Raw genomic sequence first — 25,137 nt, forward strand, 5'->3', positions numbered from 1 at the left:
CCGAGGTTACACTCTAGTAATGGCGTAACTGTTGTTTAAACTCAGATTTCTCCGATTCCAAAACTTAGGTTCATTCCACAAACGAAAGAGAATTAGATTAGATGATTTCCAAGATCCCTTCTAGTTCTACACTCAATGACTTCCTGCTATTAGTGGTTTTTTTGTTGATTCAGTGGATATAACTTTTTTACTTCTTAGCCTTTATCTCTTTTCTCAAAGCTTTTTAGTCATGACTAGTAGCTAATATAAGAAATTAATTTCAGAATTTTAAGCAGTGCTTAAAATGGTTATTTTAATATTAAAATACAAGGTTGATATACCACATCTGTAGGAAATTTTTCTCAAGCCAGGTAAATATATTTGAACATTACAAACAGCAGCAGTAAATATCCAGTTGGATAAAGAAAGAAGAGCAAATGTGGTTCTAAGCAATACATGGAAGGAAAATTGATTTCATTCTTTCTCCATGTTAATTAAATTAATTCCTGGGTCATATTTGCTGTTTTATTTTTCTTGAACTTAACCTTTTAAAAAATGGTTTCCCATGATATTTTTCTTACTTTACTGAAGGGATTACTACAAAAAATTTATAATAAAAATTTGAGAGGAAACTGCTAGGTATGAATTCAAGATGCTTACTGGTAGTTTATTTTGGATTCTAAGCGTGAGATTTAAAGATTAATTGCTTTCTAGATAATTCAGGATAAACTCCAGAGTGACTTACCAACTTTGTCAAATCATTGCAGATGTTGCTTGTCCACAAAGAAGTATTGTAAGTAATGTTTTGGTATGTGTAGTAAGTCTCTGACAGCTCTATAACAATATAAATTTTAGAAGAGCAAACAAGCAGAGCTCCCATCTTCATTATTTTCTTCTGTGCCTGTGATAAATAGAACTCTTAACTTGCATTATTGTGTGAAATTCTGTGTGTGTCTATATTTATATATTGGTAGATACATATATTTGTGCATGTTTATCAGATCAGTAATTTGGCCCAAACTAAGGGATGAAAAAAACTTTTATCGAATCAATATTGTAATTTGTGTCAAATCCTCAGGGGCTGCATTTTTATAAAGAAAGTTATAAATATTTTAAACATCAGGAATAAGAAAAAATTTTTAAGTACCACTCCTACAATCATAGTTATCTTAAAATTTTTTTAAACCAGTCTAAGCTGTGATACCTTGATTTGCATTTTGATTTACTGAGGTTAGGATTTTGTATATTATTATAAGCATCCCCCTCACTTCCCAACAAGTGTATTTTAAACAAAGTTGTTATATATTACAATATTTAGTGTTTGGGATATTTTCTAATGCAGTAGTATTTTAATTGTTTCCTTGGATGGTAATTTCAAACTAAATCTGGCTTACCTTGTTTCATTTTACATATTCTCAAAAATTTTTTTGAACTAATTTCAGTGTGAGTTCTAAGAATCAGATGTGTATATGTATCACCCTATTCTCTGTCTTAAATTGAGCATAAATTTAGTGGAGAAAAAAAAGTTTTTTTAATTATGTACTATCCTGTGCCTGACACAGTTGGTGTAAATAAATGCTTAACGAATGAATAAATGTGAAAATAGCTTATTGATCAATACTGCCACCTACTTGTATTAGGGAAAATGTAGGTGCTGGGCATACATCCTATTTTAATAGATAATACCTGTGATAGAACAGGTTTATTAACTTGCCAATTTCAGTTGTGAACCTTTTAATAAGAACTTGAACCCCAGAAACCTGATGACTGTGGCTTAGTGAGATTTCAAGTTTGTTTCACCCTCAACATGCTTGCCATTCCTTTCTTTGATGTTGAAATCCCAGACTGTCTCTAATCTAAATTCTGTGCTCAGGGCAAGACAGCTAACTGTGCTAGGTGGTTTTCTCAGTGTAACATCAGAGTAAAGAATGTTGTCATAATAGTAATGAAGAGAATCACTGACGTACAAATATAAACACATTATCCTACTATTATAAAATGGAAATAAAATTTTAAATGTTGACAAAGTAATGCAAAGAACCAATAGTATTTATAGTATCATCAACTAATTATAATACAATAGTTGGACTTTTAGCACTAAGTATAATTTAGTACTAGTTATATATTTATGCTTTAGAAAAATGATGCCACGGTTGCTACTACTTACTTGTATGGCCAGTGATTCAAAACTATTAATTATTTGTTATATATCATTTTTCTGCTATGTCTTAGAAAGCTGTGAACCTTCGAGTGGTAGGGGAGAGAGATGTATAAAAATTACAATGAGGTATGATAAGTGCAATGGAAGAATGTATTTAAAATGGAAATAATGAACTCTGAGAGTCAAAGTGAGGAAAAGCACTCTATTAACGACTCCTTCCTCTGTCGACACCATTTATAAAGATACATACTTCTCTGAAGATACATGATACATGAAGACTGTTTTACTGTTTGTATTTTTCTCACTATTTACATGTAGATTGTTTTTTGTTTCTGCCCATAACCACAGCTTGCTCTTCTGAAAACTTAGTCCTCCCCACCAATTGCTTAGAAAGAGCCATTTCTCTTACACTAGCTTACAAGTTAATCATTCTACTGCTACTGTTTCCCAGAGGCTTACACTCTGGGCCAGTACATCTTCATATCTTTGTGCTGTTTTTCAGTTTTCAAGCTACTGCTCTCATGCATTCCTCATACACCTAGCTCAATGGAGTTGTGATGAAATGAGCACTGAGTCTGAATTAGCAGATAGGCTATAATCTAAGGACTTCATTGTTAGTCACTCCCTTACTAATAGATTTTCAGCAAGGTTTATAGCACATCAGTCAGCACAAGAAATAATTCTTTATAGAATGGGAAATTCATTGCTTAGCTGATATTACATGAAGATTTAGTTTATTGTAGTGAAAATGACATTGAATACACTGAGATATTAATTCTAAAAATGTGGATGACAAGTATTTTCTTAGCTATAATGATTAGCTAGCTTTTTCAGTGAACTTAGTAGCTAACATTCTAGCATAAAGCATAAAATACTTTTTTTGGTAAACTTATTTAACATAGATTATGGACTGATCTCAGTTTTACAATGTTTTTGTCTACCACAGGGATAATATAGATAAAGGTTCACACACAAAGCCTTTTTCAGTCATATTACTAAAAACCTGAAATCTCTGAATAAAGTTTTAAATGTTTGTATTTTAGCCAAGACTCCCAGAAACAGGAATTTGAGAATGATTTCATTTGCTTTGTTCATATATAGATTATGATGAAAATAATATAATGGATCATAATTTTCATTCCTAGTACTTTAGAGAATATTGAAAATCATTCATTTTTATTCCGTTAATTTGAAATCTACTTAGAGACTTGGTTGACCAGCTTTGCTTGAAAATTCTTTCTTCGCAGTTCAAATTAACATTATAAACAAGATATTAGGGAGAATTGTTTAAATATTTGGAAAAATTAAGTCTTTGTGAGTATTTATAAGCATACACATTCTCACTTAAAGGATAAACAAACTAATGAAAATCATTTCTAAGTGGGAACCATGGTAGATGGGTGGGTGGGGGTGTTGGAGCATCTTCTCAGTGTTTACTTTTTGCATATCATTTTGATTTTTGAGCCAGATAAATATTTTACCTGTTTAAAAATAAAATATGAATACACATACCTACATATAAACATACATTTGTGGGAATCAGGTTTTCCTGTAACTTCATAGCCATACATAGGAGCCATGTAACCAGAAGAGCATTCTGTTGAATGTACAAAGTTAAGATATTTTCTTCTTCAACTATCCTAGATTTTGAGACAGCATTCCTGGTTTATTAAAGTTGGTCGGTGTCCTCAACTGAGTAGACTTAATGTGAAAAGGTTAGTTCAACAGAGGTAAGAAATGATTTCAATTGAAGTCAAGGTATATACCAGTATGTGACTGGTAGGTAGTCTCTTTGTCCTCCGACAAGCTTTAGAGGAAATTTCAGGTGTTCATTTTACAATTAGTTTCTTCAGACAGCCCAGAATGGGAGGAGGGGGTATCCTTTTTTTTTTTTTTTTTTAAATCCTGCGTGCTCTGAACCTCTAATAAAAGGGTTTATGGGTCTGTTCCTAACATTTGGGATTTTTTTTCTAAGAGTAAGAGATTTCTTTTTAAAAGGAGCTTTCCTTTAACGTACGCTAATTGTTTATTTAGAAAACTAACTTTTGTTGGGTACATATACATATTGTTTCTGGGGGTAAGAATTAGTTTAAGAGCCAGGAAGGGGATTTTTTTTTTTAAAGATAATATGTAGACTATAACTTCCAGGAGAAGATCCAAGATGTACATTTTCATAAAATTTTAGATTATCTTATTGATGTTTTAAAGTAAAAGACAGGAGGGAGATGCAAGAGGGAAGAGATATGGGGACATATGTATATGTATAGCTGATTCACTTTGTTATAAAGCAGAAACTAACACACCATTGTAAAGCAATTATACTCCAATAAAGATGTTTTAAAAAAAATAAAGTAAAAGATGTTATACTGACTTAATGTCTTAATTAAAAAGGTAAACATTTATTTTTAAAATTATGATACTACTTTATGCAGTATTTAGAATCATTTTTTTAACAAAAGTCATTTATTACCATAGCAGAGAGTATTAAAATGTAGTAAGTCAAAATAGTATTTCTTTTTTCCTGAAGAAACTTTTTAAGTACTTAAGTAACTATAGGCACACAGTTTACTTGTAATAAAGAATGTTAATGGGGAGGGTAGGAGTTAATTAACTAGGCCCTTAATAATGGGCCTTTCTAGTCCAAGGAATCTTATAATTGCCTCCGAAGCTGGTTTTGTAGCAAGTTGAGCGATGAAATATCTAGATTCGCGTAGTAGTCATTCTAAGAAAAAGGTTGCCTTCAAGCAAACTTTAGTACCTTTATTATTCTATAAAATACCTTTTTAATGATAAGCAGTACACATTGTGAAAGTAAGTTTAGAGGTAGAAGTCCAGTGCCTCCTGTTTACTCAACAGTAAATGAACAAATAATTATAAGACTCTCCAATGAGCACGGTTTTTGCTCTCTTGGGAGAAACAGAACCTTTCAGCCAGACTTTATATACTTAGTTTGTTAATCATAAAAAGATATTCTCATGATTAGTAAGGATTGGCAGTGTGTGGTAATTTTCTTGAAGACTGTCTTAAATGAATGGAATGGGAAAGCAAAGGGAATATTTACATTAAATCTTAATATAAGAAGTATACAGGTTGAAGTATAACTTATTACATAATTTCTGCAAATGCCGTATGCTCCAAACTGGTTTACCATTTTGTAAATCGCCCCAAAGAATACCTAATTCCTCCCTTTGGAATTGCCCATTTTGGACCATCCGAGCTACTTGAAAAACCTGATCCAGGACTGACTGCAATAGGGTAGCAGTTAGTGAAAATAGACTGCTTTGCTTCCGTTGGGAGGACCATATGAAAATATATTCCATTTTCAGAATGTTTCTGAAAGGACTTATTTGCGGAAACGATGCTTGCCATTTAAAACTCTTCAAAAATGCAGGTTTTACAAAATACAAAAATAACCCCCTGAAAGTTTGAAAGGGGAGAGAGGGGGCTGTGGTATGGGGGCGGTCTCCTTCGTTGCCCACCTCCTCCCTCTGTTCAGCGCGCTGTGTGCTTACGGGTTCCCTGGAGCGGATCACCATGTAATTGATGTGCAGTCTGCATTGCTGAATCCTGGACTGCACCATTCTGTGTTCAAGGGAAGATGTAATCTGATCCCTCTGCTGCTGAGGGAGGAATCTGTTCAGTCCAGGCTTTGACAGGGCATAGTCTCCTCCAATAATCTTCTCGGTTGTCTCTCATTATTCCCTTGAGTTCTCCTCAGTCAAGCTGCATGTATGTATGTGTGTCCCAAGAAGCGGTTTGATACTGAGCTGCATTTGCCTCTACTGTGGAGTTTTGTTGCCGGTTCTGCTCCCTAATCTTCCTTTTCTGACGTGCCTGAGCATGTCCACATTAGAATCTGTGACATACCTACCTGAAAAAGGTTTATATTGTCAGAGACTGCCAAGCAGCCAGACACACGGGGGCACAGAATCACTGAAGGGGAAAAATCCAGAAAATATGGGTTTCTACGGCACACTAAAAATGATTTTTTACAAAGTAAGTAAGCTGTTTTCTTCCTGTGTTGTATGATTGTGTGTGTGTGCCTGCCTGAGAAGGAAAATCTGTATCATCAGAGATGGCTGCAGTATCCTCTAATTTTGGTGGGTGGCTGGATGTCTGGTATTCTGTTTTATATCATGAATGTAAGCAAATAATGGAAAGACAACATGAACTGGAAAAAGCTTTACATTTAAAATAAAATGTACATTTTAATCTGAGAATTTTCCTCTAAAAATATATTCAGACTTTAGAAATGTGGCTCCGTTAAATGCTGACCTGGAAATACTCTATCCTTAGTTAGCTTTTAGTGAACCTTTTGCCTTTAATTTTTCTATACCTTATATATAGGTTTTTCTTTAGTTGCCTCTCTTAAAGTGTAGAATTGCTAGAATATTGGGGATTTATATTTAAAGAAGGTTATATTTACTTTCTGTACCCCTTCAAAATTGCAGAATTGATTTTTGGTTCTAAAGTCAGTATTTTCAGTAAACAATATAATATTTAAAAGACATATAGTCATACAGAAAGTGCTTTATTTTATAAAATATTCTAAATTTAAAAATCCTCTCACAGCAGTTCCCTTGATATGAATTTCAGGCATTTTTATTCATTGAAGGATTTCTAAGATGGAAATAAAGTTTGCTTTAGTGGCAAATGGCATTTGCACCAATGTATTTACAAGATATCCAGGGAAGTTCTGAAAGCCAGTATTACAAACTTAATTACAGTGAATATCAAAGTTTATCATAACAACTTTGAAAATGAGGGTTTGTGGAAGTTATAAAAAATAGATTTTTAAGGTAATCTGTACTGACTGACCTTCCTGATGGACACATTTGTGTGTATGTGTACATGTGTGTCTATAATTTATATATATGCAAGCATGTGGCTACCTATGTATTAAAGTATTTATTTTTGCTTTTTATTAAAATTATTTGGAGAAAGAAAATAATGGGTTTTGAGAGGAATCACTTTAAAACAATGTTATGAGCACAGAAACTTCTGAAGGGTTGAAATAAGACCAATTCCATTTCTGTCGGTATTTCATGAACTAAGGTATAAATTGTGGATGAGCTTGTCGTATGCTCACCTCTTGCCTCTAACGTTGTAAGATTATCCCTGTGTTTTAGAATACTTTCTTCTTGATGATAAAAACACAGTCTTTATTCCCCAGAGTGTGGTTCAAAAAGCTTTTAGAGTCTTGTTGCTTCTCTCTGGTATTTACAGTGTGGCATGCTGTGTTATGACGTTCCCATGTGGGGAATAGGTAAGAAAATAAGGCTGCTGCAAAGCAAGGATTTTCACCTTATTACAAAAATGAGGGTAACTTTCTATCACTCTGGGATTCCCCCGCTCCCATCATTTTCAATGATACAGTAATTAATTAGCAGACACAAATCTTAGAGGGGTTGCTGAAATAGAGAAAGTTGAATCTTCTCAGATCTTATTTTATAGTTTTAAAACATATCTATAGTAAGATGACCTCAGTTAACCAATAGTAAAATATAAAAAAATATATATTTCAATATTGATGATGACAAAATATAATTCTGAATATATTTACAATATTACATACCTATATACCATAATAAAATACTTTAAAACTACAGATGTTGGGTATACCTTACAAAGATGCATAACTCATTCTTTTTAAATCTTTCTGTTTTTCTTGTTGGTTTTCAAGTTAGAATATTTTGTCCTGAGTATCTGTCAGTAGAGCTATGTATTCTGTGTAAAATATCAATTGATGGCTTTTTTCCTACTGTTATTATACCATCTCCAGATTTCCCTCTTATTAGGGACTTACTTTTTGTACTGTCTTCATTGCCCATATTCATTGCTTTATGCCTTATCATAATTACTTTTCAAGAGCATTTTATTTACATTATTCTCCTTACCCTTTTATAATAATGTGTTTTAAATTCAGTGACTATTACTTCCATTCTGATTTTGAAATTTTGAATTTGTTGTTTATCTTTCTTAAAATATGTTTTTAAAGGAAAATGTAAATCACTAAGAACAGTATATTAAATATGGTTCTTTTCTGTGTGGGTTAACATGACATTTTCCTCTGTGTTCTTAAACTAGAAAATGTGAAAGGTATAGTACTCTCAAGGAATATATACGATGGATATCAATTTTTAAATCACCATACACTGTTCTTCTGGACAAATATTAGGGGGGAAAATTCACCTTTCCAGTCTTGTAAAGAGTAAAACAAAGTAGAACTAATGGAAGAAAGTATGAAACATTTATTTTCTGTATGAATTAACTATGCCTAATTAACATTGCGGGCATATGAAAATTTAAGAATTTTTTCAGTATTACTGATGCTAACATTAAGATTTGATAGTTGGACAGGTGATTTTTTTTAAACATATCTCATTTGTTTTACCTTATAGATGAAAAGAAAGTTGGACCATGGTTCTGAGGTCCGCTCTTTTTCTTTGGGAAAGAAACCATGCAAAGTCTCAGAATATACAAGGTAATATTAAGTATAATAATTCATTCTCTCATGATTCTCATGTTTCTTTAAAGAGTTGATGATTCTGTCACTAATGCTGTAGACTGTTTAACACATTTTGAGATCACTGAAAGTTGAGAAGCATACATTTTAGATAAGGAGAAGAATGACTACCACTGTGGCTTTATATTACTGATACATTGAAGTAAGACACAAGCAGAAGTTCTCTTATCAACAAAATTTTTAAATCATAATTTTTAAGGAATTCTAAAAAGTAAATCCTAAAATATGGATATGAGCAAATGTATCTTGTTACTATAGCAACAGCTGTTCTAGGGTGGATAGTTATATATGCATAACTGAAGATACATTTGTTAGCAGTGAAATAGACTGCACAGTTACTAACTAAATCTTATTTCATGAGATTACTATGTTAGAAACCCCCTTTATTTGCTTCGTAAGTCTTATGTTTTTAACACATACATTTCTACACCAGTAGAATAGTTTCCATAACAACTAAATACAACTGTACTCTTGTTTCCTGCACCATTCCATCATTTTTGGATTTTGCATCAGTATAAAACTTTTCCCACTCTCACGCTAATTAGGCTAACTTAAGCACAATATCTATTACCCAGCTAATTAAAAATGGCTTTGGATGTCATTTAGAATGTGGTATTTTAAAATTTAAATGACAAAAGCATCTTAAGGGTTTTTTGGGGGGTCTTTTTTGCATAATTGTCACTTCTTCAAATAACTGATTGAAAGTTATAGAAACCATAAGAACTTCATGATGGTGACATTTCTTTTTTTTCCCCTCAATATTTTGATTTAGATTTATTTTTACTCTTTAAGATACAATAAAATTAACATTGCTCAGACATAAGTTTATGTGATTGAACATTGTTACAGATTGCATCTCTTTTTTCCAGGGAACCAGTTTATACTTTTACTTCATTCAGTTGTGGAATATACTTCTTTCAGATGCTCTTTGGTGAAACTTAGAAATCATAATAATTAGAGTAGTTTTATATACAAAAGTGATACAAAAGAGAAAAACAAGGCTATTTCTTGGTTACTCAGGAAATGCTTTTTGTGTGATTTTCCCATGTTAACTGTTCCCTTCCTCCCTCTTATGTAGGCTTTGCCTTTTGACAATTTCACTGTGTTTTGGCACTTCCGCCAGAGGGTGTGGAGTGGTAGACAAGTGAAACTATTCACTTCATTTTTGTTTTTTTTCCTCTAATCTTGATAAACTGTTTCTTGGATGAGAAAGTTGAGTTTAATGTTTAAAATGTGCTGTTTTTTTTAATATATAGATTTCAGTCAACCGTATAATTTTGGTCTTCAATTAATATGGCTAATGCCAGGGCAGAAGTATTAAATGGTTCAGTTGTTTTTAAGGCAGTTTATAAATGACTGCTGAATTTTTACCACAGAACACATTTTAGTAAAATTTTTCTTTAGTTGCCGACTTTTTTATTGAGAAAGTACCTGCAAAGGTGAAAGTTTTATTTTTAGCCTTTTAACACACAGTCTTACTAAAGCAAACCAGACAGCATATTGATTGCTGTGTCTTTTTGGAGACTTGATCAGTGTATTTTTGATGTTCTTTAATTTTGTTGAAAGATTTTCTAATAATAAGATGAAACTATGATTTTTCATCATTTTTGTTAGAAAATTTAAGTTATAATCACATCCTATTTCATTTCAGAGAAGAAAATAGAGCTTACCTTTGAAATTTGATAAAAGAAAAATAGATTTAGTTGTTGAATGTTAGAGACCATCTTAGATGTATAATGCTAAAAGATTTAAAGGTGGTAGATATGAAGATTTTTCTGTATAATCTGGTGACTGAGATGCGTTTTTAAGCAAAATAATGAGATACGCTGGATAGAAAAGAATTGGAGTTGTTTCATTAGTAATTTTTCAGAGCTTGATAGTTAACTGTTAGGATATAATTTATATGTTCTTTGGATTTAAAACACTTTACTGTCATAGCTCAATAAAATGAAGATTATTTTACAAACGCGGTTTTGTTAACTGAATCTTTCTGCTCCTTTTTTTTCCACGTGTCTCTAAGATAGAGATGTTCAGTATTTACCTCGAGTTTAACTAATTTAATTAGGCATTGAAATTAGAAAGTAAAATTTAATATACTAATAACATAGTTCTAACTACTTTTTCTGCTATTAGGCATTTTTAGGAGAGTTGAACAATTTTAGAGATAGATCATCTGTTATTTTACGAGTGGCAGAATTAATTGAATTTCAGGTTTGTGGTGTTTTTTTTTTTAACTGTCTCAAAATTTTAATTATTGGCTAAAAGTATTTAGCCAAAATGATCTCATTTTACAGTATTTAATTTTGCATATAATAAAATAAGTTCTCACTACCTACCTGTTTGAGTAAACACATTTCTAATCAAGGCTTATTCCTGTCAAATATTATTTAGACTAAGCTTAATCATAGCAATAGAAATTAGAGAAGAATAGACAAATATTATAAATAACTTAGAAGGAATCTGGGGCAAACTTAAGGAATAATGTGACTAGCGAAATGTCTAAAACATTTAACAGACTACTTCTACATATGATTTTTTTTAAAGCATTAATAATCTTACATGCCTTTTTATGAAAGAAATTTAAACTTTTGTTTAATTATGATGCTGAAAACCAGTCATAGGCAAGTGGAACCTGAATCTTCTAAGGAAATATTTTAACATTATTTGTATGTTACCAACAACTGACAGTTTTGCCATAGAGATTCTGTCATTTGGTTGCGATTAGCTGTGCCGGGATAAAAACAGGTGGTTATATAGGAGGGAGGAAACTTACTCTACAATAGCAGAATAGGTTTTGTGCATCCTTGCTCTCTGGAAACAAGCAAATAAAAATAATAGTTTGATTGATGTTTGAAATATGCCATGTCGTCCCATTCTTATTAAACTAGAGCCCATTATTCTTAATAAATATCTGTCTTTGCCTCCACTCTTCTACTTTCTTGTAGTACCGCTGGCCTCGTACCATGTTCAGCAACACCGACAACTTTTGGAGACCTGAGAGCAGCCAATGGCCAAGGGCAACAACGACGCCGAATTACATCTGTCCAACCACCTACAGGCCTCCAGGAGTGGCTGAAAATGTTTCAGGTGACATGTCTAAACACAGTACTTGAAATGCTTCACTTATTTGCTGCAAAAAATAAGGGATTGTTCAGCCATGAAAAGGAACATGCTACACCATGGATGAACCTTGAAAACCTTATGCTAAGTAAAAGAAGCCAGACACAAAAGGCCACATAATGTATGATTATATGAAATATCCAGAACAGGAAAATCCATAGAGACAGAAAGGAGATTAGTGATTGCTAGGTGATGTTGGGAGGGCAGGTTGGGACTAACTGCCGATAGGTATGGGGCTTCTTTTGGGGGTGATGGAAGTTTTCTGGAATTGGATAGTGGTGATGGTTGCACAGCAAGATGGGTGTGCTGGGAACTATTGAAGTGTACACTTAAATGGTGAATTTTATGTTTGTGAAGTATATCTCAATTAAAAAATGCTATTAAAAATAAGGGAACTCACTTTAATTTTTAGGTATATTAATCAAGAGGGTCCAGTGCTTGTTTTGTGTAAGTGTGCATTTGCATTGTTTATTGCTTTTTAGATGATAAGACCTTTCTTTTTCTCCTTTATGTTTGGGTTTCTGGTATTACTGAATGTACGTGTTTTCTAAACTGCACTGTTTGGAAGTTAAGCATTGGAAGAACTCTGCTTATTAGTCACTAGTGGTAACTTATCCATCACTGTCACTCCCGTAGCCTCCAAGAGTTGATGCAGCTTCTTTCCATCAGTGCCATGCTTGTGTGTGGCTTATTGTGCTCAAAATTCTGATTACTATATTTTACTATCATTTAAAGTTTTGGGAATTTTACCGGGAAGTTCGGCTACAACCAAACCTTGAATCTTATGAATTTTATAACTCATGATAGTGATATTAAATTCATTTATCTCTTCTTCTAGTGAGAAACATAGAAGTCAAGTATTTAGCAAAGTAGTTGGCATCAGTTAAACACTTGGTTAATTATTCCTTGTAAATAGTAAATAATATAAAGTATGTAAAGTGAAGGTATCTCTGATACTAGCCACTGTACTAATGTAAAATGAATATATTTCCCTACCTCTGGCTACTTGATTGATGGTATTTTATGAATGCATAGAGGAATAATGGTTGAAAAAGAAGATACTTTATAGATTTTATTTGATATTTCAGATTTTTATGGTGTCCATTTATATAAATCCCAATATGTTAAATACCTGGGCAATAACTAAGTAAATGTCCCAGTTTTTTTCTTCTGGAGCTGGAAAACTCACTTGACGCAATGTTTATTTAAAATGGATTTTAAAAATTGTTTTCTACCCTTCAGGTGATTTCAGAGAAACTAGGATAACTTCTTTTTTCGGTTGATAACTGAAAGGTTAGAGCAGCACTTCTCGACAGGGGGCAGATTTTCCCTTGGTTGAAACATTTTTAGTTCTTACAACTGCCTGGGTCGGGGGTAGGACACTGCTGGCATCTGATGGGTGGAGCCAGTGTAAGAGACAGCCTCCCCCAACACAAAGTTATCCAGCCCAAAGTATCAATTGCTGAGGTTGAGAATCTATGGCTTAGAGGCATAAAAGTTATACTTCACTGTTACAATAATGTTATGAACCACTACAGTTACAAAGATTTTGTGTTTTGTTTTCACAGTCATTTGTTAATTAAACTTACCTTTCCTTAAGGATCATTCCCTCCCCTCATCTGAGTTCTTTTATCTTAGGTTCATGATTTTTTAATTTTTTCCTACCCATGCCCTCAGAATTCTAAATTATTTGTCACAACCTTTTTTTTTTTTTTTTTGCGGTACGCGGGCCTCTCACTGCTGTGCCTTCTCCCGACGCGGAGCACAGGCCCTGGACATGCAGGCTCAGTGGCCATGGCTCACGGGCCCAGCCGCTCCACAGCATGTGGGATCTTCCCTGACCGGGGCACGAACCCGTGTCCCCTGCATCGGCAGGTGGACTCTAACCACTGCGCCACCAGGGAAGCCCCTGTCACATCCTTTTAAAAAGAGATGTATCCCGCCAATTAGAGCTGAAAATAGAACTCAGACACTTACAAATCCTAAAACAAATGCTTTAAAGACTTGTATCATCTCTGATTAAGCCAAGGAGACAGGAATATGGGTGTGGATTGTCATGCTTACACGCACATGTAGTGTAAGCAGCACAGCGCTTGAGAGTATGCAGAGGCTGATTTCATATCATTTTTATAGGAAAGTACCAACATGATGGAAAATTACACTATTAGTAATAGTTTTATCATCATTGTAGACAGCCTCCAAAATGTTTATTTTATATGCAAAGCTTTATTTCTTATCAGAATGTAGTCTAGACTGAGATTTATTTTGTATGTGGTATAGACCTATTTTTTTTTCAATGTTTCAGAGGCCCAGAATATTCTTTGCTAGCCATTTAGGGTTTTTTTTTTTACCAGTTTTAAGAGAATTATCTCAAATACTGATATATAGTAGGGGGCATTTGTGCTCTCTTTTGCAGTGAGGGTGTCTTAGGGAGTCCTTTGTACAATGTTGGCTTGTTTATTAGCTCACTCATGGGTTTCTTAATGAAACATCCTCCTGTTACCACGTACTGTATGTCGTCAAATCTGAGATACCATAGATTATTAGATGCATCCCAAATTCAGAAATGTTAATTGTAATTTTAAAAACTTGGTTTTTTTTAGAATTAATGATATTCAGTAAACTATATTAGGCTAGCTTTTGTCCTATAAAAAGGCCCATTTGATCACTTTTCATAGGAGAAGTGGAAAACTTGTTCTCAGTTAATAGGAATAACATATAGAATTATCCCTGCAGGTACAGTACTATATATATTTTTTTCACATAAATATTCTGTAGCAAAGAAGTTTACTAGAAACAGAAGGTCAGCTAGATGGGTAGATCAAGACCTTAATCCTTTGCGTACCATTTCTGCCTTGACACACCCAAGGCCTCAAGCTTGTCCCCTTACTGTTCTGCTATTGCTCCTAAGATGGTGACACAGCATTGTTTTGGTCCAGCTCCATCTATTCTGACAAAGTACTCTGTACTCAATTTATAAATTGAATGAGAACAAATGATACCCCATTTTAGGAAAAGAGAAGTTGAAACAGAATGCCACTCTAAAATAGAAGTGCCAATTAAAAACAAAACTAAAAAAAAAAAAACTTTGTAGTGTTTGAATTTTCATTTGCCCTTGATTCTGCTTTTTTTTGGCAGCCCCAGGTTGATGCTTTCAGATTGTTAATTTGGGGGAAGAGGATTGGTCGCTTTTTTATTTTGTTTATGTCATTTGAGTGTTAATATATAGTTTTTCACTTGCAAATAGTAGACTAGGTAAAGACACCAATAACATTAACATTCTCTGATGTTGAAATTGATATTCAGAGGTATCCTGATGTAATGAGAAGCACTTTGACTTAGAAGAAAAAGCTCTTAGTACAAATTCTGGCTTTCCCTCTTAATAACTGGGTAATTTCATTGATATTATGTAACTGCTTTTGCCTGTGTTCTCATCCTCTGTAAAATAGATATAATGCTAAAAAGTTGTCGAAAGGGAGAAAACATGTAAATGTGCTTAAAGCTGTTCTTGGAAATACAGTGGAAACTCAATAAATGTTAGTTTCCTCTCTTGGTCAAGAAATAGCCTTTGTGAACCTCAGTTTTCTCAGGTGTTAAAAGAAGCTATTAACACTAGCTTCCTGCAAATGTCATCAGATTAACATTATTAGCATTATTTTAATCAAAGCATATTTGTATTGTATTAAAACTATGAATGTATTTTGAAAATGCCTGTTATATACTCCATAATATTTTTTGAATGATAAAGTAGAAAATACTTCTGTGATTTGAAATTAAAAGTGGAGTAAAAACTATTCCTTTGAAGGACTTAATCAAGTTTTATGGTAACACTTAGAAATTGTACATGTTTTCTAACTTATTTGGATCTCTTTTATTTGCTAGCCAACGACATGTTAAAACAGCAAAGTGCCAAATGAAAATGAATTCAGTAATACTTTGCCATTGTATTTGAAACAGTATGATCAAGAAGCCCTGGGGAAGAGTTAAAGAAAGTCATGTATTTAGCCAGAGAAGACTAAGGGAAAAATGTTGTTTCTGTCTAACATTTAAAAGACTTTTGTATAAAAGTAGAATCAGACTGATTCTTGGTTTCTTCAGCAAACAAAACCTGGATCATATTCTTTGAGTCAGATTTTGGTATAAGTTGAACTTAACAATTCGAACTGACCCAGAGTAGAATGGGAGCTAGTAAGTCTCCACTCCTGGAACTGTTCAGACAGACTAAGTAACCATCTTCTGGCGGTACTAGAGAAGTGAGTTCTTTACCACATGAAATTCAGGTGCTAGACTGCCTAAAGTCATAAAATATATATATATCTGAATGAGATACCACCAGGGATCATCCAGACTAATAACCACTGCTGGTTTGTGAATCACCCGCATCAATACGGGATGAGTTGGTTATTTAAAGCATAAACTGCCCTCAGCCCCACCATGACCACTGAATCAGACTCTTTGATGGTGGGCTGGAGGACTCCATGATTCTTGGACCACTCAAGCAGCACTTGGGAACCCCTGGTCTGGCCAAGCCCCTCATTATACAGGTGAGGTCTCTGAGACGCAGACTAATTAAGGGGCTTCCCTGCAGTTCCACAGTGAGTTTACTGGTGAAACCTAGGCCCCTGATTACAGTTCAGTGCTCCTTCTACTCTTCTCTACTACCTTCAGGTATTCTCTGATTACCTGAAATCAAATACAGCTTCCATGGGGAATTTTCAAGTTTGCATTGGAAATTTTGTCCACAAATTAAATTTTGTTTATCTTGATTCTGATTTTGGAATGTTTTTCCTATCCCTTTCAGTGTGTTCCCAGTAACTTTACCATGAAAGACCAAAGGAAAGTACTTTTTTCTTTTCCAGAAGAAGTACTTTTCAGAGCAGAAATAAAATAATTATTATCAGAATTTCCAACACTGTTTCAGATAAAGAAACTAAAGCCTGCAGAGGTAAATTATAACCTAATTAGTGGTAGTTATCTTCTCCAAAAGTTGTATTTCCTGATCCCCAATTCGGTATTCTTTCCTCTAGTCCTCATTAAAGATTGTTGTGGGTTCAACAATCCACACCAATAATAATAAAATATTATTTTATTTTAATATAGTCATTAACTGCAAGGTTTTCAAGTTAATACATCCTTCCCTTGCTGTTAAACCATGTATGTATCAAAACTGGGAACCAGTCTTGGAACCAGACTAAGCAAGCAAGTCCGAGTGATACCATCAGGTACATAGAATAGAAACTTTCTCAAGAAAGAGTTTTAAGATAGCATTGGTGCAGTATTTCCTGACTCTTTGGGGATTCATTCATTTATTCAACAAATATTTACTGAGTATCTGTCAGGTGCTAGGCCCTAATTTGGATCTGGGATACAGTAATTAACAAAACAGACAAAAACCCTTTTTTGGAGAACTTAACTCTAGTCAGGAAAGGGAGGGGGTTGGGGGATTTCAAACTGGTTTGCAGTTTTAGAAAATTGCACAGAGAAGGTCTCAGAGAAGGAGGTAGGGAGGTAAAGCATGTGGGTGTCTAGGGAAAGAATAGTCCAGGGATCAGCAAGTGAAAAGGCTCTCAAGCAGAGCATGCTGGGTGTGTTTGAGGCACAGAAAGAGTATCTATGGCTAAAGTAGAGTGAAGGAGGGAAAGGAATAGGAAATTAGAACCTGTAGGCCAACCTGAAGACTTTGGTTTTTACTTGGAGTGAAGTGGGAAGCCACTGGAGGGCTTCAAGCAGAAGAGTGAGTGAGTGACTTTTAGCACGGTCACTCTGACTGCTTTGTGGAGAACAGAACTAGGAGGGCAGAGGTGGAAAGCTGGGAGACTGGGTAAGAGGTTATAAGAATAACCCAGGTGAGAGACAATAGTAGCTTAGACCAATGTAGTAATAGTCAGATTCTGGGTATATTTTGAATTTTAAGGCCTTAGAATTCGCTGATGGATCAGAACTATCTGATGGTGAAAGTAAGAGAGTTGGGGATGACTCCAGTGCTTTGGGCCTGAACAAACTAATATAATAAGAGTTACATCTTACTGAAATAGGGAAGATTGTGGACATGCATATTTGAAGAGAAAGGTCATAGATATAGTTTCTATTACATACCCAAGAATACATGTTGAATAAACAATTTTATAAACAGGTCTGTAGTTCAGGAAAGAAATCCAGGCTGGAGAGAGAAAAGCTAGGGACTACGTGGTCCAGACCTTTGCTGGAACCATCTAAGAGATGTGACTTAAAGTAATTGGACTGTCGAATATGTATGGTCAGTGAAAACAGTCTCATTTACTTTGTAGATTACAGCTTGTTACTAATCTTTGTCAGTTGTATACTTTTCAGTAAAATGTCACAAAGTAACATCTGCTGGATATATGTATAATTCAAATTGAAATATAATTTAAATTTTATTTAACTCATTAAATATTATCTTAAAACAAAATAAAAATATTGTTTAAAGTCTTAGAAGCATTTTGCTATATGGGCATAATTTTCATCATGGACTTTGCCTTAAATATATAGAAGTTTCTGACACAGTTTCTAACATTTACCCAAGATCTGAATTATTTATCTTCTGTTCTGGCTTTTTTCATTCTATACTCCAGCCCCTAAAATCCTTGAAAGGATATTTTTTCATCTGTTAGCAGTTATATACCATGTATTGATACTGTTTTTCTATTCCTTCCTTTTTTAAACACAGTAATAATATGTTAACTGAAAAAAAACAAAACATGAAACTTGTATATTAACCTTTAATTAGAAATATTCATAATAGTAATTTATATAGAATAGTAATATATTAAATTATATAGAATATAAATTATAATTAGTAATATAAATAGTAATATGTTAAAAGATGTTTCACTGTCTTTTTACCATAGAAGATCACATATCTTTATTTAACCATAAATATTTCCAAATATTTCCAAAAATATCTGTAAAGCTGGCATTCATATATGCAAAGGAGATTAAAAAGTTTACATTAAAATTATTCTATCAAGTGTCTTAATTAAAGCTGCATTTTAATCAAGTCAGCATAGTTATCCATCACCCAGAATGGGCATGTTTTTATACTGGTATCCATGAATTCTTATAATGTAGATGGAGAGGAACAGCATATTATAAAAACCCACCTCAAATCCTGTGAGGAATATAAATCAATAACTCAGAGTTTATAGTATTGGTACTGTCAGGGATGAGTGGCGATTGATCAGCATGAGTTTTGTCAAAGAGGTAGTAAGTTTTGAACCAGGATTTGAAGCTATGTGAGGGAAATGGAGTGAAATAAACTTCAAATTAACTGCTTTTAATTGGTCATGTGTGTGCATATACATGTATATGAGTATTTTTAATTTCTATGTATAAATCCTCACCCTAACCAAAAAGGATACACAGTGAGTACTCAAGGAAAATGTTCTGGGTATATGTATGTGTCAAAGTAAAAGGAAAGGACACAGCTTATTAGAGCCTCTGTTTCCTCATATTTGGTGGTAAAATGGGGATATTCTCCAGGGTTTTTATGATGATTAAGTGAGATACACATATATAGTAGTACTGTGGAAGTACTACTGAAATGTTTGCTAGTATTAGGGTAGTCTACACTTTATGATAGGAAAGAAGAGATGAGATTTCATTTTAGATTCTGATAAATATTTTAAGAAATACTTTAAAAAGTATTGATATTCTGAATAAGGCTTCCAGTATCCTCAGCGTATCTCAGTTTTCAACTATTATCTATTTCACATGTTACAAAATCCAGGTTCCTAGTTTGAGCAAGAAATGGAATGTCAAAATCCAGCTCTTTCTAGCTCCAAACCTCACCTATTGTTCTCTCTTCTCCCACTTCCAAAGTGGACATAATAATTTACAAAGGTACTATATCAGCTTGCTCAAGGATGTTTTTTCACCTAAGTGTTTCAAGGTTATTTAAATGTTTTACTGATTTTTGTGAGGGGAGGTCCTAACATTTGAAATGATTCATGTAGCTTTTTAGTTTCTCCTTTTAAGAATCATGGCATTTCTGTGCAGGTGTTCCACACACTGGGGAAAAAAAATTAAAACCACCTCGTTAGTATGGTTTAAAGGAGCTCATATTTTTGAGATATAATTGTTTTTGTTTTTCCATACCATATACTTTATTTCTTACCCTCTTTTAGCCTTTGTTCATATTCTAATTTTACTATTAAGTCAGCTACCATTTTCTGTTGTTTGCTGTTTTTTATTTGAAATTATTTTCACATAGCAAATCAAAGCCCTTTTAATTTGTAGAAGACACTTGTCAGATGTGCAGTCTATCCAGTTATTAATTTTTCTCTAGTTGATGCTGCCAGTCTCAGATGAGTGCCTTACTAAAACCATCAACTTTTATGGTGCCCACTAGAAAGAAAGGGAAGAAAGGAAAATCATCTGTCAAAATTCATTTACTTAGTGGCCCAAACCGATGTTTCTGAATAAAATTTTGGTTTCTCAGCCAGTATCTTGGTGGTAATGGACGAACATACAACAATTATAATAATACAATGCAAAAATATTTTTCTGTCTATCAAACCTAAAAAAAGCTTTTACAAAATAAAGGTAGCTAATAAACTTAATGAGACTAAATGATTGTCACTTCAGTGCCTTCTACTGTAAGCAGCCACTTTTTATGTTGTGTGTAGATGTGGATTTTCCTTTATGAGTTTATAATTTGAGACATTTATTAAAATAATAGATAAAAATTTCTAATTCCTCTTTGATAGAGCTGGAGTGGACCAGAGAAATTGCTTGCTTTAGATGAACTTATTGATAGTTGTGAACCAACACAAGTAAAACATATGATGCAAGTGATAGAACCCCAGTTTCAGCGAGACTTCATTTCCTTGCTCCCTAAAGAGGTAAGGATTATCAATTATATTCTTCATTAGTGCTATTTGAAAATATAAATCAACAGCTACCATCTATAGACATTGTCATGCTAATTATGGTATTCAGTATTGTCAGTTTAACACTCTTAATTAGTATTAAAGGGGGCTGTAAATGATAAGGTGCTGTGACTTAATATAATTTTCAGATTAAATTATACTTACAGACTAAGTGCCTTCTTTCCATCACTGGAATAAGTCATGTATGAGACTAAGCTATTGAGTTTCGTTAATTTGACTGTTTCTTTACCAAGATTTCTTCCTAGGTTATTTGAAGTCCAACCTTTAGTTGTCTTGGTATGTTCATCTATAGTAGTAGATTTTTTTAAATTCTGATTTTATTAAAACAGCAGTATTTTTTTTCTTTTGTTTTTTGTTTATCCTAAGTCCCTTCAAGACTAATAGTTTCATGATTCTATTGGATAGTAGTTCTCAGTGACTTACATTATGTAATTATTTTGAAGTATATGGAATTTCACATGTACGTTGTCTTCTGTAAATCATTCCCCTTCCTGCTGCATCACACACACACACACACAATCATAGATTTCCCATACCAGTTACATTCTTATAGTATTTCTTCTAGAATTATTTATGCCCATTTGTTTTAATATCTTTATATAAAATAAAACATCTTTGATTTTTTATCATAGATTGATTACGACCACATGTGCATTCTCGACTATGTAAATGAAGCATAGTTTAGATGTAGTTCTTTTTTGATGTTGTAACCTTCATAGTTTCATTTTTGTCAGCAAACAGAAATAAGATAACATTAAATAATCAATGTTACCATGATTTATATTTTCACATTTTTGTATATGCCACTAATCATAGATCAGCTAAGAAGACAATATAAAATACCATTTATGTTAATATAAATATAAATGCAAATGGTCCTGAAACTTCAAACTTGAAGAGAAAGGAAGTTGATTTTTTTTTTCAGATTCTCATGCTAAATATCCTAAGGGCATTAAAGATAGTCCCAATACTAATTTCACAATGGATATTAATAAAATGATTTCATCATAGTTAATGGATAAAATTAAGCATAACTACAGGAAAAAGCAAAGTGGAAAAAAATATCTTTTTCCTGAGATGTTGCTTCTTTAGAGTGATTTTTAAAATGACATTGTCCCAGAAAAAAAAAATCTTTATTCTTGCTGGCTCATTCTAAAACTGACCCCTTTGGATAGATTTCGCTTATGAAAGTGGCATAAGCTCTCTCTCTTTGCTTCCAGAAGGGTGGTAATAATAGGAAGCACTTTTATAAGTATTTGACTGAAACTGAATTTATTCACCTTTGATATATTTTTCATAGTTTTCCTTGATACCCTTCATATTTTAGAAGGTAGTATTTTTGTTAAAATATAGCCTTTTTCTCAGTCTAGTTTGTCCTCTTATGTCTAAAGATTGTGAGGTTTTTATTTTGTTTCATTTTTTCTTTATTTGGATTTCCATAGTAGCTTCGTAACACAAAAAAACGTGATTTGAAATCAGAAGAATATAAAAGTATTCTTAAAAATCTAAAATTTAAGCACAAATTATCCATAACCAGGGCAGTAAAGATTTTCTTGAATTAAGTGTTCCTTTGAAGATTGCCTGAGGGGAAAGAAGCTTTGCTAGATAGAATGAGTGAGCCTGACTTAGCATGGCACCTGTCCCCCTCCTTTTTAATTTGTTTTTTATTGAAGTATAGTTGAATTACAGTGTTGTGTTAATTACTACTATACAGCAAAGTGACTCAGTTATACATACATATACATTCTTTTTCATATGCTTTTCCATTATGGTTTATCAAAGGATATTGAATATAGTTTTAACTGCTAGAAAATTTGAAAAATGCTTTTTTTTTTTTTTCTTTTTTTTCTTGCGGTACGCGGGCCTCTCACTGCTGTGGCCTCTCCCGTTGCGGAGCACAGGCTCCGGACGCGCAGGTTCAGCGGCCATGGCTCACGGGCCCAGCCGCTCCGCGGCATGTGGGATCTTCCCGGACCGGGGCACGAACCCGTGTCCCCTGCATCGGCAGGCGGACCCCCAATCACTGCGCCACCAGGGAAGCTCAAAATGCTTTATTTTATATGTAGAGAAATAATGGTATAGATTTAAGTCCTTAAGGAAACTTAACATCTTATTGGAGACTAAGTACTATCATTATTTAAAACAGTATTACCTTTGTGTCAGGAAATGGACTTATAGTAATTTTCTTATAATTCCTTTCAACAGATCTCAAAGCTCTTTACCAACATTTACTTATTAATCTCAAAAACCTTGACAGAAATCTCACTAGTCTCACATGGGAGACTTGTGATAAAGAGCACTATCCTTATTTTGTAAGTAAACGCCAAGGAAAGCATAGTGATATAGTAGATGATCTAGAACAAAACCTAAATTCTTAACGTAGGATTGGCCAACATTTTCTTTATTCTCTTCTTTTCTTTTTCTTTCACTATTTCAATCCACTGAAATATAGCAATTCTGGGGAAGTATTAGCTACTTTTTAAATATAATATGGTGGTCTTTTATATTGGGTTGGCCAAAAAGTTTTTTCGGTTTTAAGTAAAAATAAAAGACACATTTTTTCATTTTCACCAGGAATTTTACTGAACAATGTATTCACTAACCGAATGAACTTTTTGGCCAACCCAATATAAGTTATACTGAAAAACAAAAAACAGCAACTCTCATTGAAATGACAAGTTTGGCCGAAGAAAAGATAATCATCTGAAATAAATTTTCGATTTAAGAGCTTTTCTTGTGTGGAAGTAGTCCTTAGGAAGAATTACTAATCTAGAGTTTACCTTTAATACAAATTAATAGAAAACTGCATTAGCTAGAGCATTTGATTTGGCTCCAAGAAACCTGTAACCCCCTCTGTGGTATTGTAGAGATATAGTTTGGGACAATGGCCACTCTCTGTCCCCTATAAGGAACCCTACATGACAAAACCTTGTTTCTTTTGAGGAACTGGTATAACTAATTGCTGTTTTCTTTTTGCTTGGCAGCCTAATTAAAAAACCATGTAAAATACTGTTGCCAGTATATTTGTGTTCTACTTTTCCTCTAGTTTAAACCTTTTCTATTTATATTTTTCCTGGTTCTGATTTTCTTATTCATATTTTTCTATGTATATTTTCTCTTTTTTAAAAAAAAATTATTATTTGGCTGCATCAGGTCTTAGTTGCGGCATGAGGGATCTTCACTGCAGCATGCGGGCTGCTCTAGTTGTGGCACGTGGGCTTCTCTCTAGTTGTGATGTGCGGGCTCCAGAGTGCACGGGCTCAGTAGTTGCTGCTTGCGGGCTCTCTAGTGGTGTGCGGGCTCTGTAGTGGCATGCAGGCTCTAGAGTGCACGGGCTCAGTAGTTGCTGAGCGTGGGCTTAGTTGCCCCACAGCATGTGGGATTTTAGTTCCCCAACCAGGGATCGAACCCTTGTCCCCTGCATTGGAAGGCAGATTCTCAACCACTGGACCACGAGGGAAGTCCCATGCTGTGTGTATTTTCTGTAATACAGGGATGTTTTGATGGCATGGACAAACATTTAATAAGTTGAAGTTTATGGTTGAGTTAGGGACTTTGCTATTTTAAAGGAATGGGTGCCAGTTACCTATGAAGTTAGCACTTCAAATTGCCTTAGCACCTGAGTGTTTCTTTACATTTCTTTTTAATGCATGCAGACACTGGACTAGATGATCTCTTAATCACCAGTAATGAAGGAAATTTTACCTGTTGATTTGGGGATAAATCTAACCTGCTCTGGATTTGTTTCTTAGCATTTAGGATCCATTGAATGTTTCTATAAATTACCTGATTTCTGCTTCAGCTGGATAGCTAAAATAAGAGTAGGCTTTTTCATATGACCATTCTCAATATCTTGGGCATTAACTAGCATCTCTTTTCCACAAATATAACTTTGTGCCTGATAATTTCTATGTTAAATATCAGTTTCACATAGAAGATTAATAGTATGGTGTTAAGACTGACACTAAGCAAACTTGTCTAGGCTTTGATTGATTGATAGTTTCAAAATTAATTGGTTTATGGGGTATCCATTTAAAAAATATATTGTTGAGTTATGTATGTATGTGTATATTTGTATATGTGTATGTATGTGTGAACACACACGCATATATGGATTGTTTAATATAGTTATGCCTTTTCATTTTAAATGACTCGGTTTCTGTATATAATACTGAATGGTCGTCTCTGATAGACCAAAAATAATTATTTCACAAAATTTTTCACTGTCATTTATCAATAGTAGTATTAAGTTGAATACTGACTGGTTGAAGTACTTTCTATATAGAATATACTCAATAAATATGTGATTAATGATGAACTCTGTATATATATTGATACAAAGTCATTGGGAAAGCATAATTTATTTCATGTAATTCCTGTTTACCATCAAAAAATAATTCAGATTGTGCTTTTACTCCCTATATGACCCTAGGCCCCTTAAA

The 25,137-nt window shown here is 33.6% G+C and overlaps 1 protein-coding gene across 3 annotated transcripts in view; it reads left to right on the top strand.

Annotated features, from left to right (window-relative positions):
- Positions 1-25,137, top strand: part of FBXW7 (F-box and WD repeat domain containing 7) — a gene marked incomplete at its 5' end in the record, with an annotated part of 92,095 nt that overhangs the window by 53,919 nt on the left and 13,039 nt on the right. For 2 of the 3 annotated variants that reach the window (XM_079698696.1, XM_079698698.1), the window contains 3 exons: positions 8,542-8,624; positions 11,612-11,753; positions 20,513-20,647. In XM_079698696.1, coding sequence (XP_079554822.1) covers positions 8,542-8,624; positions 11,612-11,753; positions 20,513-20,647 — 360 coding nt within the window. Of the gene's footprint in view, positions 1-5,875; positions 6,137-8,541; positions 8,625-11,611; positions 11,754-20,512; positions 20,648-25,137 lie in introns of those variants that run through there. The other variant, XM_079698697.1, reaches the window with a different exon arrangement.

This window comes from Hyperoodon ampullatus (assembly GCF_949752795.1).
Source record: "Hyperoodon ampullatus genome assembly, chromosome: 1".
Classification (NCBI taxonomy): Eukaryota; Metazoa; Chordata; class Mammalia; order Artiodactyla; family Ziphiidae; genus Hyperoodon; species Hyperoodon ampullatus.